This window comes from Papilio machaon, chromosome 10 (genome assembly GCF_912999745.1).
Source record: "Papilio machaon chromosome 10, ilPapMach1.1, whole genome shotgun sequence".
Classification (NCBI taxonomy): domain Eukaryota; kingdom Metazoa; phylum Arthropoda; class Insecta; order Lepidoptera; family Papilionidae; genus Papilio; species Papilio machaon.
In genome coordinates this window covers 5,528,715-5,545,735 of record NC_059995.1, presented here as the reverse complement: position 1 = coordinate 5,545,735, position 17,021 = coordinate 5,528,715, and the positions used below count along the sequence as shown (strand labels likewise).

Below are 17,021 nucleotides of genomic sequence, written 5' to 3'. Positions count from 1 at the left end.
GAATTTGTTGAGACTTTTTTTTCAATTATCCGAAGCAAAAGTGGAAAGTCAAAATGACTTCTCGGTAGTCCAGTGAACTTTGGTATGTTAGCTATTAATAGAAAGTAAGAGTGCATTTCGCCGATCACGATTATCCAATCACAATGCTCGGAATCTTCAATTCGCCTTAGTTCTTGTTCATAGTTATCCATCCATCCATCCATCATGTAAGTAAGATATGAGAGAGTTCACATCTAACTAGCGGCGAAGCCGTACATTACTCGCGACGTCAAGTAAGTTTAAACGGCCGGATCAACCGGTCGATCGTTTAAACGCCTTGGGCATATTGTGAACACGTGCCCACGCCTAAATATGCCCAAGCACAAAGAAAGAGGTATTTTTCAATAAAACCGTTTAAATGAAGTAGAGCGGAGTTGAGGATATTTATAGAAAATAGAAGGACAATCCGATTCAATGGAAACGCGGCGTTCTGCTCTTCTCCTCTCATCTCAGCCCAGCTCAGTGATATAATGAATTTATCCATTAGGTTTGGATCAGCGGAAGAACCGCGTCTGACGGGGAAGGAGAAACTGAAATTTTTCTTGGCTGTTCATTGGAGAGGAATATGCTGCGTGGCAATCCCTGTCCTTGCACTTCCTATTTTATTACCACCGCCAACAGAGGTATATGAAAAAAAAATTGAAAAAGTATTTTAATGCTAAAAATCAAAACACGAACACTTTAACGTACAATGTAGTTCAAACTTGCTGTTATAACCCATATCGAGGAGTTGATAATTCCTTGCAATAACTGTTAAGTTATTACTCAAATAAAAATGTTTTTACTTATGCCAACGGTTTCTACTCTGAGCAGTATTTAAGTACTCGTATAATTGTAGAATAATTTTAATTTTATATAAACATGCTTTGGTCGGTCACACTTAAGGTTTACAAATTTGTTTTATTTGTTTTTTGTAGGCTTACCATTGGTGCGCATTCACCCTAGTCATTATGGCTTGCTTCTGGGTGACTGAGTGTATTCCATTGGCGGTGACGTCATTCTTACCAATCATCATATTTCCTTTAACAGGAATCACTAGCACAACTGCAACTTGTTCAGCATATATCAGTGTAAGTAAAATATACGAGTATATGCTCTCTATCAATGCATAGCTGTCGTCTGAAATTAGAAGCCTGTTCTTCCAGACTATGTTCTACATCTATGCCAAACAGCAAGATCTGTTTAGCAGTTCTCGAGATTCATCCATGAATCCATATAAACATTCGCATTTATATTATTTGTAAGACGTAATAAAAAATAAATAGAAGTTTTCCATCAAAATTGACGGGATTGATAGTCAATAATCATAACTATTAGTCTATTAGCACTTAGAAATTTAATAAACGCCTAAATACATAGTTTATCGCTTGTCGTTAATTCAATCTGGTGGTTTTCGTCATCCAGGTCTATTCCATTCTAGTCGTCGCTCCCTTAATCATGTCACCTTTCACGCAATCCAATCATGTCTTCCTTGGCCTGAACTCTAAACGGTGTACTCTAAATTTGTAATTTTATATGTATTCTTTCCACACCTTGACAAGCCAATGACTAAAATAAAATGTTTTTTTTTTCAAATTTCATGACTATAGGACAGTTTAATGATGTTCTTGGGGAGTCTTATATTAGCCGCTTGTGTTGAGCAGTCGGGACTTCACGTGCGTCTCGCTTACTTTGCGATTCGGACCATTGGCTTTACCCATATCAGGTAAAATCTCATATTTTCTAAAAAAGAAAAAAAAATCTGATGGCAACTTGAAGAATTAACATTAATCTTAATTTAGGGACAAACTCATGGACTTAGGAAAAGTATTTTGTGGTTACATTAGTAAAGGTCATATAATTTGTGGTATTATTTACTTTATGTAGAAAACATTTCCGTAATGTTATTAAAAATATCGTTTCAGGCTTCTTCTTTCAATGTCCCTCGTTACCATGTTTGTTTCGATGTGGTTAACGAACACTGCAGCAGTAACGATGATGGTACCCATTAATTTTGCCGTTTTAAAGGTTTTTGAAGAAGTAAGTTCTTCATTTTTTCTAGCAACCTAAGTGAAATATTTACTACTAAATGCTTTCGATTCTTTACATTTATGCTTAAAGGTGCAATTGTACAATTGTATTTTGTAATGTACAATTTGTACTAGCCATGTTTAAGTTATTATTAAATACTCAAATTATTAATTACTCAAATTTCTAGCCATTTATTTTGTTTGCAGCAAAAATTGATGACAATCTTTGAATATACTGCGGACGGTGAAAGAGTCGCATCTGACATAACTACTTGCTATTTTTGTGCCGCTACTTACTCAGCCACAATAGGTTAGCATTCGTTCAAATTTATGTTTGTTAGAATACCTTACATTTTCCGATAAACTTCAACACACAGATGGCAACGTTCAGTCCACAGGGTAGAAACTTTACAAATTGATTGCGTGACTTGCCCTAACAAAATCCTAGTAGGGTAGGTAATATGTATATTAGGTAACGTACCATGTTTCGACCAAAGCCAACTTAATATCAGGCGCGATAATTGGCAAGTGCTGGGTTATTCTATACACATATTGAAAATCAACAATTCACTATAAACAGATATCCTTGACCAGATATCCAGACCTTGTAGGATTTGGTTGCAAATAATTTTTACTATATTTTTCAAATAAGTTGTTTTTAGTATGAAGTATATGTTGTTTTTGGCATGACATCGTGCCTCTTTAATAAGCAAAAATTAGTTTGAATATTTTTATATTCCACAGGTGGTCTTGGCACGATAATTGGTACCGCAACTAATTTAGTCATGAAAGGACTTCTGGTGAAGTAAGAGATTTTCTGTTTAGTTTACTTTTAACATATTGTTTAAGAAGTATTTATCAGATATCAGTTATGTTGTAATACTTTGACATCAAATATCAAATCTATTGAAGTTAAACGTCACCCCGCATTACTTCACAAGCAAATGAAACTTCTTCATAGTCAATCATGAAAATAGCATACTCCATCCCTAAATGGTGGTAACTCACCAGCGACTACTTAAGAAAAAAGAATTCTCCAATAAGTGAAAAACTGCCTTTTGATCATTATAGATGACAGCTGAATCGAAAGTGACAGTAGCGCTAAATATCAGATAAATGAAAAACACTATGTTGTTTACAAAGTACAAGGTATTCTGTGGACTGTAGTTATATCAACTACGTTCGTCAAATTTCGCGGAAAAATTCAAAAAAATTATGATTTATACAAAAAGTAAAAAAGGAATACTTTTAAAAAAACTTTGATAGATGACAGGCCACTCAGCTCTAGCGCCGCCTACTTAGAACTAACAGATTTTATCCCCATTTAAAAATATATATATATTATTTTACAGATCGTTTCCATTGGTCCCGGAATATTTGTCTTTTCCGCAGTTCTCGGCATTTAGCATTCCAATGATGATTTGTTTGGAAGCTACCATGTTATTATCCTTGTGTGTAGTATTTCTCGGTTGGCTTAGGTAAGTAATACTTCAACGGAGGATTCTTTAAATAAGAATTCACTCAACAAATGTATTTTAATTATAGACCTAAAAGCACTGCCGCGAAACGATCATATGTAACCCCTCAGGGCCAAGCGGCTGCGAAGGCGGTTGTTGACGCTAGTTGGAAAGAATTGGGATCCATAACATTTTGGGAATATGTAAGCTAAATTCTGAAGTTTTTTTAGAAATTAGGTATTAGTTTAAAAGTTCAGCAGACTTAAGCAAACTTAAGATAAAACGACTGTATCGTGTGTCAATGTAACTAAAGATCACTATCTTAACAAGCTATAACGTGTCCTTCATAAGTTTGTGGGGGTGTTTTTTATGGTTTTAGGAGTAGCTGTTATCATTAGTTACATATAATATATGATATAGTACAGACTCAGTGTCAGTGAACATTTTTCATTGTATAATATATACAATAGCAGTGGTAAATGCAGTAGCTTCTGACGTTGTCACAGAACCATACGCGACTTAATAAATTGTAGAAGTAAAAAGCCACGATTATTTAGTTATTACTTTGTACATTATTCCGCAAAGATTTGTCCTGCGCTAGATCTAAAAGTTTTTTAGTAACTATTTATTTTTTCAAGTCAATCATTAAAATTCAACGCCATAACATTAGATAATAAACAAAATAGTGTATGGATTTATTTGCCTTAATTTTCAGATGGTTATTCTTTTATTTGGTGGCTCAATGGTTTTATTCTTTTGTCGTTCTCCTCAAATGTTTCCCGGATGGGGTGATATTTTAGAAGATATATTTGATAGACCGCACAAGTTGTAAGTTTTATTCGAATAAGTCAAATCTTATGCCCATTTACTATATTTGTGTCAAATAAATATATTATGTATTTCAGTATAAAAGATTCGGCTTTAGCATGTTTGGTGGGATTTTTAATGTTTGTTTCACCGTCAAACTTGTCGTTTTTCAAAAATTTTACAGTTAAATGTAAGTATTATGTAAATGCATGCAATAGAAATGATATCTCACTTTTTAATTGCATCAATTAATTACACAAGAACAATGACACGTCTTATATGTGAGAGAATTTAAAAAATAATAGGCAAACTTCATATTTTAATTACTATTAGTGAATTCTTTCAAATTTATAATCTTACTAATATTATAATTGCGAAAGTTGGACGGATTTCTGTTAGAAGGTATTTCCAGAACGGTTCAACGGATCTTAATGAGTTTTGGCACTGATGTAGAACATAGGCTAGAAGAACGCAACGCAGACGGATTCGCGGGTGACTGCTAGTTTTTGAATAAAAAATAGCTTTGTTTACTTCTTCTTATTAACCTTAAATGTGCCAAAACCGTTCATTCGTTTCAACAATACAATGTTTCGCTTCATTTAGAATAGAATAGAAAAGATTAAACGTTTTCGTACGGTTACGTTAACGTTTTATTAATATAATTGTTATTTTTAGATTACGAACAACTACCAAAAAAACCAGTTACTTCTGTACTTGACTGGAAAAAAATGGATGCTTCTTTACCATACAGCTTTATGTTTCTTCTAGGCAAGTTGGTTAATAATATCTGTCAAGTTTAATCCGTGGCGGGTCGCTAGTATTGTTTAATATAGTCTCTTTTTGTGCCACACACACACAACTCACGCATGTAACCCAGAGGGGTAGGCAGAGATCACAGACCTCTTTTTGCCGTGGTCAAACGAACCTCCGTAATCCACTTTTCGCGATTTCGGGATAGAGAAGGTGAGGGGTGGCGAGCCGCGTCGCTGCCTTTTTTCTCCCGGGAATTCGTACATGTCTTTGAAATGTATGATTGCTGATATGTCCAGTTTGCGTCACTGTTTCCTTCTCAGTAAGAATGGCGGATAAATGTACATATGTAAATCGAAGAACACATTGGTACGTGGCGGGATTCAAACCCAGGACCTGCAGATTACAAGTTAAGTGCCCTGAGCTACTGACTCCCTCTGTGATGGCAATATGTTTTGTAAAACAGGTGACAATGCTGAAGATCTTGTTTACATGACAATTCTTAATTCTATCTTTAGGAGGTGGCTTCGCACTCTCGGATGCAGCTAAAAAAAGTGGTTTGAATAACAAAATTGGAGAGTCACTGTCCCTTGTGAAAGAGTGGCCCAACGCTCTTATTCTTTTTTTTGTTATTCTTGTAGTAACATTTGTTACGAATTTTGCTTCAAACGTTGCTGTTTGCAATGTTTTTGTACCCCTTGTAATGGAGTTAGTGAGTATAAAAAATACTATTTAAACTATCTAGAAGTTCTTTACAGCAAAATAGTCCATATCATTTTTATAACCCTAAAAGTGACTACAGTCAAAATCTGTTATAACGACATCGAAGGGACTACTCATATTGAGTCGTAAAAACCGATAGTTGTAACAACCGGTGACAGGTATTAATAGGAAAGATATGTATATTCATGTAGGAAATTAAACCGCATTTTGTTTACTTCAATACAAACGTATAATATGAAAGAACAATATCATTTTTCCATCATTTTTGTATGCATAAAATCTGTAATTTTAGTTTGTTTGAAACACTTCTGTCGTGCATACACATTTTGTAATTCACGTTGGATTTTAATCAGCGTATCGTCACAATTTCCCTGCATGTGGAACTCTTCATTAAAAAGAACAATCTTTCGTAATACACTAACAGCATTAAGACCGTCAATCAAAGTTGGCACTGTAAATTGTTCTTCCGAGTCTTCCTGTTCATTTTCATTTTCCTCTTGAACTTCACGTACAATATCATCCTCCGTAGTTGGTGCAATTACAAAAGACCCTAAACTTTGTTTACTTTTACGATAATAGCCATTGACTATTATACTGTGCCAGATGTGGATACTGTTACCTATTCAAATTGTTTAAAATACAGCTGAGCCGGTCGTTCTACAGATATAATTCTCCGAAAAAATTAACCAAATGTGGTGGCTTAATGCGGTATGTCGTAGTAAACAATGTCGTAATAACCAATGTTTTCGATAAAGCGGTCATATAACATTCAGCCAGGACCTTTGATTTTGGTCTGTTTAACCGGTATGTTGTTCTAAACGATGTCGCCATAAACGGTTTTGACTGTAGTTATATATACTTGTTGTTTGGTGGATTATGGTAGGTGAGGTTACATCTATACATCATTTATAAATTGTCATCTAGTCTAAGAGTCGACGGGCGGTCGACTTTCACTCATCTGTTAACCAGTGGGTCGAGCAAACAATCGCCTTCGTATCGTCACCGTCCGATTTTCTATGTACTTAAGTCCTGATAGGGGCACAAATTTTAACACAATTTTAATTATTGATTAAAAACATGCCTTTTACAACTTTCTTATTGAGAAGTGTTCATGATATTTTTTAAATTAATTGATTTTAATCATTTTTCTTTTTTAATGGCGAGCCTTTACAACTGGTTTTGTCATTAAATTAACTTTTTAATAATTTGTATTGGTTATCGGATCGATGTGTAGTAACCTGCATTGACTTACCTGTTGGCATGTGCTTGCCTGGTAGCCATGAACAGAAATAAGTAGGATAGCATACCTAGGCATATTCTATCTGTGAGATGATTATCAGTTGAGATGAAATTCATTCAGTTATCAAAAGAGTGAAACTGATGAACAATGATAAGAATTCAAATAGGAATAACCACGAACACTTTTTGATGGGTAAGCTTTCATAGACATGTTAGTTAATCAATAATATTAAAAAAATATGTCTTATAAGATGAGTGAAAGTCTACAACCAACGGTCACATCTACTAACACATTCATGTTCTACCCGTAATGTGTTGACTCATATGTATGACATCCATACAAATCAAGAGACATACTATAATTGAAAATACTATCATCGAAATATGAGAGCTTTTCATAGCATTGTTACTTTTGTCTGTGTTTATTGCGGGCTCTGACCGTTTTTGTTTAATTACAGGCTAAACAAATAAAACTAAACCCTCTGTGGTATAATCTTGCGGGAGGTCTTTCTGCTTCGTACTGCTTTATGATGCCCGTGGGTACGCCTGGTAATCTAGTCGTGCAAAGTGCTGCAAGTATAGCCACTACGAAAATGGTATTGTTTTTTTTTACATGCATTTTTAAAATACATCGACACACATACAAATAGATTATAATGAATCTATGAATGTACATGTGGTCCTATATAAATGTTCTTCATGACCTTAAATATAGCCTGCCCCACCTTTACTTATTGAAGAAAGACTCATTTAATTTGTATAATAATAGGTAATATTTCTTTGCTTCCCAGATGATTGCTGGCGCGGGGCCTACAGTCTTTACTATTTTTCTGACATGGTTTTTCCTTTATTTTTGGGCACCAGTCATATGGCCGGACTTAACAACAATGCCGTCTTGGGCTAATTAAACAATGTGGATGAGATTTTAAATATTAGAAAGATTTATTGTTGTGTTTAGAAATTAATGTTAGATTAGTTTATTTAGAAATAAACTTATTTTGTAAATGTATGTGTTTTTCAAAGCAAAATTGATGCCTCGAAGACCGATTTTCGATAGTTCATTGTTCTTTACTGTGCTCGAGATTCATACGACACGTGTTAATTAAGTACGATATAAACTGTCATACCTAAATATTTCGATATTTGATATGCATTGGATGAGGGCGGCACAGGACCGGTCATTGTGGCAATCGTTGGGGGAGGGCCTACGTTCAGCAGTGGACAAACTCAGTCTGATAATGAATAAAAGCATCAACCCCCTACTCCAATTCAAATTCATTTGTTCCGAAGCGTTTCCATGACGAATTTCAAAAATGTATCGAATGTTATCTGCTCCATTTTTGAAGGTTGCAATGGAACAGCTGCGGAGCGAATGTACTTTGTCTAGGGAGGCTTTTTTTACTACGAATTAGTTACATAGTTGGCTTTTGCAAACTAATCATCGTGATATGGACAAATAGTTTGATTTCGTACACAAGGAAACCTACATCGTCGAAACTAATATTGTATGTTTGCGTCACGATAGCTCCGTACATACAACGCTGAATCGTCGACGCAAGTCGTTTATTCGATCAGTACAGGCGTAGCGACTACATGACAACTGTATAGATTTGTTCCGCCATTTTGAATTGCAGCGACTTCTCACGACGATCTTGATAAACTGGTTGCGAGCAACTGGTGATGGCGAAAAAAGAATAAAATGTTGACGTCGCGGCGCTGTGTTCGAATCTCTGAATAGCTAATTTTTATCCCTATCGCCGTAGCTTATTTAATAAAATGAAGTTTTTACAAGAACACCTTATAATTACAACATAAATGCATAAAATTTTTATTACTTTACAACCACGAAGGCAAAATGTGTAAATCGGGCCAGATTATCGGTGCCCAAAAGCAGATTAAAATCCAAGTCACAATTATTGTTGCCAGCGATGGTGCAAGGCCAGCTTTGATCTGTAAAATTAATCATTTGTTATTCACTTACAACACTGACCTCTATAGATATGGACTGGTAGCTGCTTGTAAATGACAGCTACTGCTTCGTTCGAAAACGCGTCCATTAATGTTACTGGCATTTAATCAGGGGACCTAGCACGATTCGTAAAAAGTTTCATAACGTCAACGCATAAATTTACCAAAAATTGTATGAGATTTGTAGTTGTACTTTGCGCCCGATATGGGACGCAGTACAATTTTTTTTATATATTGAAAAAGCTAGCACTTTACCACGATCCCACCCGATGAAGTGATGATGTGGTCTAAAGATGGCACGCGCTGGTTTTGTAAATGCCTATTCACTCTACTCTTGAAGGCCCCCACGTCGTACTTGGACGAAAAAACTGACGCTGGCAATTTATTCAATCCTTGCAGTACGCACAAGGAACAATGATTCAAACCTGACTGATTAAATTTAGGTCTTGGTCACCGACCTACTTTTTGGCTCGGCTCTCCACCGAATCTAGTATCAACTTTGCTGCGCCTGCCCAGATATGACAGCAGTACTTCACACACGGCCGGATCTGTGCTTTGTACAGGGTCAAAAGCTGTCCCGGTGTAAAGTACCGCCGTACCTTCGAAAGGACTCCATGTTTCCTTTCCTAAATTTGTGGATAACGTTACGGACATTTTTTCGAAAATATTCGTATTAGGCCCTGGGCGGGCGAAGCTAGCCCTATACTATCACTTTTATATACACATTTATATAATTATTCCATTTTAATAATCTTTAAAAGATATAATTTATTAAATTATATTTTACAAATTAGAAACCTTCGCGAACCCTCCCAAAACCACCGCGTTTTGAAAGTTCGGGAAAATCAAATACATATTGAAATATGAGTAGATTGAAATCTACTCAAGGAAATAACAATATGTTATTTATCATAATACCTTTTGTATAGTGGATTTGATTGTCAATAGTACTATAGCTAAAATATCGTTCGTATTTTTAACTTTTAACTTACCATTTTTAAAGTAGGTATGTTGGCAGCGCTTTGTACCACAAGATTTCCTGGCGTGCCCACAGGGAGAATAAAACAAAACGAAGAAGTGAATCCAACCGCGATATTGTACCAAAGTGGATTCACGCCAATTTCTTGGGCCTTAATGAAGAAATTGTAATTAAAAATTATCACTGTGAAATTATTGTTACAAATTTTCCATTTTTCTAAATTATTCTATATAGGTCGTGGTATTTCATCGGAGCCTACTCATTCGTGCACAGATACTGATGTTACTGGCGTCTACAACTGTAACATAAAAAACAGGCAACGATATTTTCTTACCAGTTGCATGGCTATCGGTGTTATAACATTGCACACTGCGACGTTGGAGGCGAAGTTCGTTATAAACGTTGTAAATATTATTATTAAAAGAATTATAAGAAAATTTGGTAAATAGCTTAAGTTTTTTAAAATATGTCCAATTTTTCCATTTAAATCCGAATATTCTTTTTTTGCAGCTTCAGAAAGGGCGAAACCTCCTCCTTTAAAAAGCAAAACAAATAAAATTATTTCGCAAAACTTGTTTTCTTTTAGTATTGTTTAAAGATATATGTTTTACCTAAGAGAAACATAAAACTATAAGGCATTGTTTTATCCATTAATTTCCAATTAAGAACAGATGGTATGGGCCCCGTTGGCTGATTCATAGTTTCTGAAATTGCAAAAAATAAACCATTTTAATCAAGAGGAAGTGTAATCTTACTAACGTTATAAATGTGAATGTTTAGATGGATCGAATGGTTTGTTATTAGGCATCTCCATAAAAGCTAACCGGATAACAATGAAATTTGCTATAGATATAGAACATAGTCTGGTAGAACATTCCGTGCGTACGTATTCTCGGACGACAGCTATTTCAACTATAATTTTAAAATTGAAAACATAAATACCTTTTGATTTAAAATATTCCATGAATTGTGTCGTGGATGGTATAATGAGCATTAGGAAACATACCATTGCGGCTGCAGCTGAATCCAACACACTGAAACAATCACTAGTCATTTAAATCACAGACACCTAATTTCTTATAGGTAAGTCTATGCTTCGGCCACTCCATCGAATATAGTGACATCTTATATGAAGGTTCCATATAAGATGTAACCTCAAGGTCAATTTTTGCGTATTCCTAAAATATAACTCTATTCGTCGCAGGAATTGAATTGATTATTTTTTATAATGTTACTGTGACCAGCGTGAGTGTGATTGACTGCCACAGTTTGAGTTCTAAACTGTTTACCAATTTTCAAATAAAAAACTTACAATTTACGGTCCGCTAAGTCAAAAATTTGAACAATCTTGTCTCCCCAGCCAAGAAATATTTCTGGTGAACGACTGAAGAACAGTAAAATTGCAAGACTAAATAAAATAATGACCATCTGCAAACATACGATAGTTTAATATGTTGGAATAAAATGTTTCGTTTTCAAGTATTGGAAATTAAAAATAATAATATATATTATATAATTCCTTACTATTTCCCAAAAAGTGATACGTCCTAATTTCCTCCATTCATTTTCAACCGAGTTTTTGGCAGATTCTACGCCATCAGGTGTAATTTTTGAACTCTTATACGCAGCACTGTTTGGCCTTAGCATAAAACAAATTCTTATAAATTTTAAAGAATTAAAAAACTCGAATTATTGTAGCTCATTTTTCTTTTTCCTTACCTTAAAAAACCAAAGTAAATAATCACCATATTTAAATACATTAATATTTCTAATAGTAACATCAACGGAATTGCAAATGCAGAAAATTTGGGGAAAGATAAATACTCAGGTGCATCTGGATACCTCCTTGAAAAATAATGTAACACTAATTCAATGTAACATTTCAATGAGACCATTATCTTATAAAAAATTATACTTCGTATACTTACTTATTGAATAATCCTTTAAATACTAAATTGGTTGCTGTACCAACCAATGTGCCAATTCCACCTAAATTAAAAGTTAATACATTGATTTTGACGATAAACTCAATATAGATTTTTAAACCTTCCTGGTTGTCATTTCTGTGAAGTTTGAAACTAATGGATCTTACATAAAATTATGTTGTTGGATATATTCAGAAATAGTTAAGACTGTGCCAAATTAGTAATTACTATTAATTTCTTGAATACATACAATTATGGAAGTACTTCGTATGTTCTCTGTGTAAAATGATTCTAAAAAGTACAATAATAGACAACTTCTATCTACGTGTAACTATTTCCAATTAGATCCTGATGCGATAAAAATAGTTTTTTTTTTTTTTTTTTATTTATTTATATTAAACAGGGTACAAAATACAAAGTTATATTAAAAGTGTCTATAAACCCATCGTGGGTTTGTCCAGACACTTTGGTACTACGCTATGAAATATAACTGAAGGTAAGTTTAGATTAATTTTTTAAACAGCAACTAAGTGAGATCGCTCATACCGTCATATACAGGGTGCACAACGGGTAATAATTATATAACGCTCAGGATTTAAGATAGTAGTCTTTAAGTATGTTTTTGAAATTTTTGTAGTTTATGTTATTTTTAATTTCAGAAGGTAAATTATTTATTAATGTTGGAATTATATATTCTGATGTACGCATACCATAGACATTGACATGTTCTGGAATTGACAATTTTTTATTTGTTATACTCCTAGTTGTAAGTTTATGATTAATTGGAAGCTGAATTTCATTCCGAAAATATTGTTCTACTAACAAGTTATATTCTACTTTTTTATGTACAGGAATTACTTTACAATGTTTAAATAGTTTTATAGGGTCTTTAGAATAATTCTGTTTTATTTTCGCTGGTGTTATTAGTTTTAAAATTTTATATTGTATATTATATATTTGATTTAGGTATGTTTTATAAGTTCGTCCGTAGCTACTTAATCCGTATGATATTATACTTTCTACAAACGCCATATACATAGTTATTAGAACATTGTAAGGTATTCTATCTTTTATTATATAAAATTTAGCCATGATTGCCCTTAGCTTATCACATGTCTTATTTATATGTCGCGACCAACTAAACCTATCATCTATAACCAGGCCAAGATATTTATGCTCATGGACCTGCTCAAGAGGCACACAATTAGATGTGCACTTTCCACTGTGGAGACACGTGTGACTGTGTGCTAAAATTTTAATAATTTTATTCGGAGAGCACCGATTGTGGCTCGAATGCACATGCATAAATTTAGTTTTGTCAGCATTGAGTACTAAACCAGCATCATGCGACCATTTACAAAGCGCTTCAAAATCCGATTGTATCTGGCGTTCAGCCACCGCGATGTCTCTGTCAGCAGCCATCAGACATGTATCATCCGCAAACTGGTACACAGTGCATTGTTTAATGACCATGGTGATGTCGTTGACGTAGGTCAGATAATGAAGCGGACCGATAACAGAACCTTGTGCTGTTCCTAACGTAACAGGTACACTATCGCTGTACGACGTTCCGACTTTTACTTGGTAGCTGCGATCATTAAGATAATTTTTACACCACTGTAGCAGTTTTCCTCTTATGCCATTATTATCTAGCTTCTCAATTAACAGATCATGTTTAAGCATATCGAAGGCTTTGCTATAGTCAATAAATATTAATATGACATGTTTTTTTGAATTAAGGCAAGCATTAATATCATCGGTGAATTTAGATAATAAGAGAGTAGTACTTTTTCCAGCTTGAAACCCATATTGCTTCTCCGATAAAACTTTGTGAGATCTGTAGAACTGTTGGATTGTTCCGGTTATATGCTTTTCAACGATTTTATCAACTACTGGTAATATGGTAATGGGACGATATTTATCGTAATGCAGAGTACTGCCTCCTTTGTGGATAGGTCGTACGATACCAGTTTTTAATTCTTTGGGATAAACCCCCGTTTGGATACTGACGTTAACCAATCGCGTTATCACGTGTACAATTTTATCCGACAAATTCATGATGTCGACTGCTCGAAGTCCGTCCACTCCTGGGGCTTTTCTAGGGTTAAGATTTTTAATTATGTTCCTAATATCTCCGACCTTAGCTTTCTTAAAGAAGATTGATTTGTCAAGAGGCCTTACATACTCGGATTCGTTTAAGATTTTAATATTACATTTTGGAATTAACCCTTGTACATTATTTTTAAACTCTTGGGCGAATTTATCAGCGATATTTTTATTCGTACCATCTTTTCTAAATGCTTTAGTTATTACGTCATCAACTGTATTGTTTATTTTTCCAGTCATATTGTTTATTATTTCCCATAATTTACGAGTATTTGATTTACAGTTACATCTTACAGTTTTACAGTCGTACAGTCTTACAGTTATAGTTACATCTCATAAAAGGTGTAATAACTTATTTCATGGGATGTGTAAATTTATCTACTGACCAATAGTAGCAGAGAATGTGGAAGCACAAAAGTAACAAGTTGTTATATCAGATGCTATGTTTTCTCCATCTGGACCAATGTCATAAATTTTAAGAATGTTTTGCTGGAAATAAAAATCCAAATTAATATTTTATGAGCTATATTAACCTCTGAATTTTTAAAATAATTTAACATGAATAGCATTTTAAACCACAATCTGTCAGATTATGTCCCATCAGTTTTGTTGATTAATTAGAGGAATGGTTTGTTAACCCTAGAACTAGAACTGAACTGCAGTGACTGTTGTATTAAGCTATTGTCATCCTTGTTATTCTCTTTGACAAAACAGAGACAACAAAATGTATTTAAACCCACGGTTACTATTCGTAAGATCTTTTCTATTCAGTGACTTACTTCCTCAAATACTTGGAGTAGAGCGAAGTTAATAGGAACCATCATGGTGGCCGCCGCTGTGTTTGTGATCCACATCGATATGAACATCGTGATGAATGACATGGCGAAGAGTAATCTAAAGGTGTGTTCAAAACATTAAAATAGACAACAGAGACAAGATTTTGTTTTAATACAATTATTATGTCAGTCGTTTTTCACGGTAATGAATTCAGTGTGCCTATCACGAATATTTGTGACAATTGCCATCATATCATCGCCAATTAGGATGATATGTTTGGTGTACTTTACGCGCGATAGGGACGTTGCACAAATTTTAATGCAAATTTGTCGTTAACGATACGATAGTGACTGTCACAAATATTCGTGCTAGGCCCGCAGTAAGTAGTTAACATTTACGAAATTTGATGATGTTATTTTCTAGCCATATACTGGCGACGAATTGTGAAATTAAAAAAATACATTAAAAGCTAGATTTTGGACAATGAAGGAACTATCGATTGGTCATGGCACATTAATCTAGCTTTTAATCTAATCTAAATCCAAAACCGTATGCTAGTATCTTTATTGGTTGCAGGTAATCTTAGGATGTCCTTTCTTTAAATGGTCAATATAAGTTCGTGTTAACAATTTAACTATGTATAAATACTAGCACAAATGATTGTAACTCGTTCGTTACTCATCATTCATCTATCGAAAATGCCCGAAGCCCAAAAACTTGTCTTCCTCTTTGTAACAACGTCCTTGTACTAAATATTTTATTGATTTTTAATGAAAAATATATGTCTATTATAACGCCTTTCTTACTTATAATGTGAGTATCCAATTGTTCTTACAGCACAGAGCGCGAGTCGTTTATGTAGCCCGGATTGCTCCACAGCATAGGCTAGAAACATGCTTCCCAAAAACATAACAATCGTGTCCTATTAAGATTAAATGTTTATTACATTTTTAATACATACGATGTAAAATATTCAACATTTCTTACTTATTATATAGTTTAATTAACTTACGTTAATATAACATTTACAAGTCGTCGTTGTATTCATAACTCCACTCATAGGAAATATTATAATGGGTATAATGGAGGTAACTGGCAAGGGAATACATTCCGTTACCCAGAATAAGGCCATCAGTACTAAAGTGTAAGCGCACCACTGATATTTCTGTAATTTATTACAATTTTAACAAAAGACTGGGGAAATATTCATTAATTGAAAAACCAATTGACCCGATTGACCCCTACAACCCTTCAATAAATGCGTCAAACAATAAGCACAGTCATTAAAGCGAAACGAAACCCAAGCGAAGCGTAACGTGAAAGAAGTGAAAACGAAACGAATAAAGAATGCAGAGTTTGCACTACTTGACACTCTGCTTTGTGCTGTCACAGCTACTTAATAGTTTTCTGGAACAATGGAAATATAATGCCCAGTTCCATGGAATGGAATAATTCATTGCAGGTAATCTGTAGGATCAAAATTTAATGTCAAATATGGTACTTTCATTAGAATAAAAATATTGAACTTACTTCTGTGGGAAATGTGAAGTGAACTGGTATCAAAAGCAAAGGCACCAGAAAACATAACAATCCACGCCAGTGGATACAAAGAAACAATTTAATCTTCATTCTTATATTAACACTGTCATTATCATCTCTACAATTAACATATTTTAAATTTATTTCATATTAATATTATAATTGTCCTAAGTCCTAAGATACGTTTTCTCAAAAGACAATTTCATACAAGCCTAAACCGCCATACGCACGGGCGCTTTTTTTACCGCACATTAAAAAGCCTCCAAATAGAACAAATATATTTCCATGTTCCATCTGTTCATATGGCAGTGTTTTTAAAAAGCGACGCCTTTTAGGCGCGCAGTATTGCATTTTGAGCGCTGGACAAACGGAACAAGTGTGATTATAAAGCGTTGTTTGATCATGAGCCGCTTACGATGAGTTTCAACGCGGCGTTAAAAAAGCGCCCGTGCGAAGGATAGATAAGTAAAATAACTATCATCACATTTTTGTAAAATTATTTGATAGTAAGTATACAGCTTTGTGTGGTCATCGCGATTATGTCTTCAATTAAAAACTTAAATTTAACCTATAATTATTTACTTACGATACATCGGATGGAACGGAAGTAGGTGATCGATCAGTGTTTTCAGGAACATTTACTACCGGCTCCATTCCCAAGAATTAACACCGTTAATATTTGTCGCTTAAGTCTTCGCGTCTA

At 34.3% G+C, this 17,021-nt stretch overlaps 2 protein-coding genes across 2 annotated transcripts; one reads left to right on the top strand and one right to left on the bottom strand.

Annotated features, from left to right (window-relative positions):
- The first annotated feature begins 351 nt into the window (after positions 1 to 351).
- LOC106717988 (protein I'm not dead yet-like) lies at positions 352 to 5,112 on the top strand. Its single transcript, XM_045679802.1, has 12 exons — positions 352 to 373; positions 430 to 662; positions 957 to 1,109; positions 1,629 to 1,744; positions 1,944 to 2,058; positions 2,256 to 2,358; positions 2,793 to 2,853; positions 3,401 to 3,526; positions 3,594 to 3,708; positions 4,221 to 4,333; positions 4,411 to 4,502; positions 4,988 to 5,112. The coding sequence occupies exons 1-12, from the start codon at positions 352 to 354 to the stop codon at positions 5,110 to 5,112; spliced, it is 1,374 nt and encodes a 457-aa protein (XP_045535758.1).
- A 3,748-nt stretch (positions 5,113 to 8,860) lies between these two features.
- Positions 8,861 to 16,972, bottom strand: LOC106717986 (protein I'm not dead yet-like). The gene is made up of 15 exons (XM_014511978.2): positions 16,905 to 16,972; positions 16,310 to 16,436; positions 15,792 to 15,944; positions 15,586 to 15,701; positions 14,782 to 14,896; positions 14,389 to 14,491; positions 11,900 to 11,960; positions 11,691 to 11,816; positions 11,496 to 11,610; positions 11,284 to 11,399; positions 10,914 to 11,005; positions 10,583 to 10,675; positions 10,306 to 10,505; positions 9,985 to 10,122; positions 8,861 to 8,974 (listed from the first exon to the last, which is right to left on the bottom strand). The coding sequence occupies exons 1-15, from the start codon at positions 16,970 to 16,972 to the stop codon at positions 8,861 to 8,863; spliced, it is 1,737 nt and encodes a 578-aa protein (XP_014367464.2).
- Between the last annotated feature and the right edge of the window lie 49 nt (positions 16,973 to 17,021).

What these genes read in the sequence shown, in the direction of transcription:
- LOC106717986 (XM_014511978.2), bottom strand. Translation starts at nt 16,972, where the DNA reads ATGGAGCCGGTAGTAAATGTTCCTGAAAACACTGATCGATCACCTACT. An exon ending in TCCGTTCCATCCGATGTATC is followed by an intron (nt 16,437 to 16,904) that starts GTAAGTAAATAA and finishes TGTTAATTGTAG; the next exon opens with AGATGATAATGACAGTGTTA. An exon ending in TTTAAAGGATTATTCAATAA is followed by an intron (nt 11,817 to 11,899) that starts GTAAGTATACGA and finishes TTATTTTTCAAG; the next exon opens with GAGGTATCCAGATGCACCTG.
- LOC106717988 (XM_045679802.1), top strand. Translation starts at nt 352, where the DNA reads ATGCCCAAGCACAAAGAAAGAG. An exon ending in TATTACCACCGCCAACAGAG is followed by an intron (nt 663 to 956) that starts GTATATGAAAAA and finishes TGTTTTTTGTAG; the next exon opens with GCTTACCATTGGTGCGCATT. An exon ending in ATTGGCTTTACCCATATCAG is followed by an intron (nt 1,745 to 1,943) that starts GTAAAATCTCAT and finishes ATATCGTTTCAG; the next exon opens with GCTTCTTCTTTCAATGTCCC.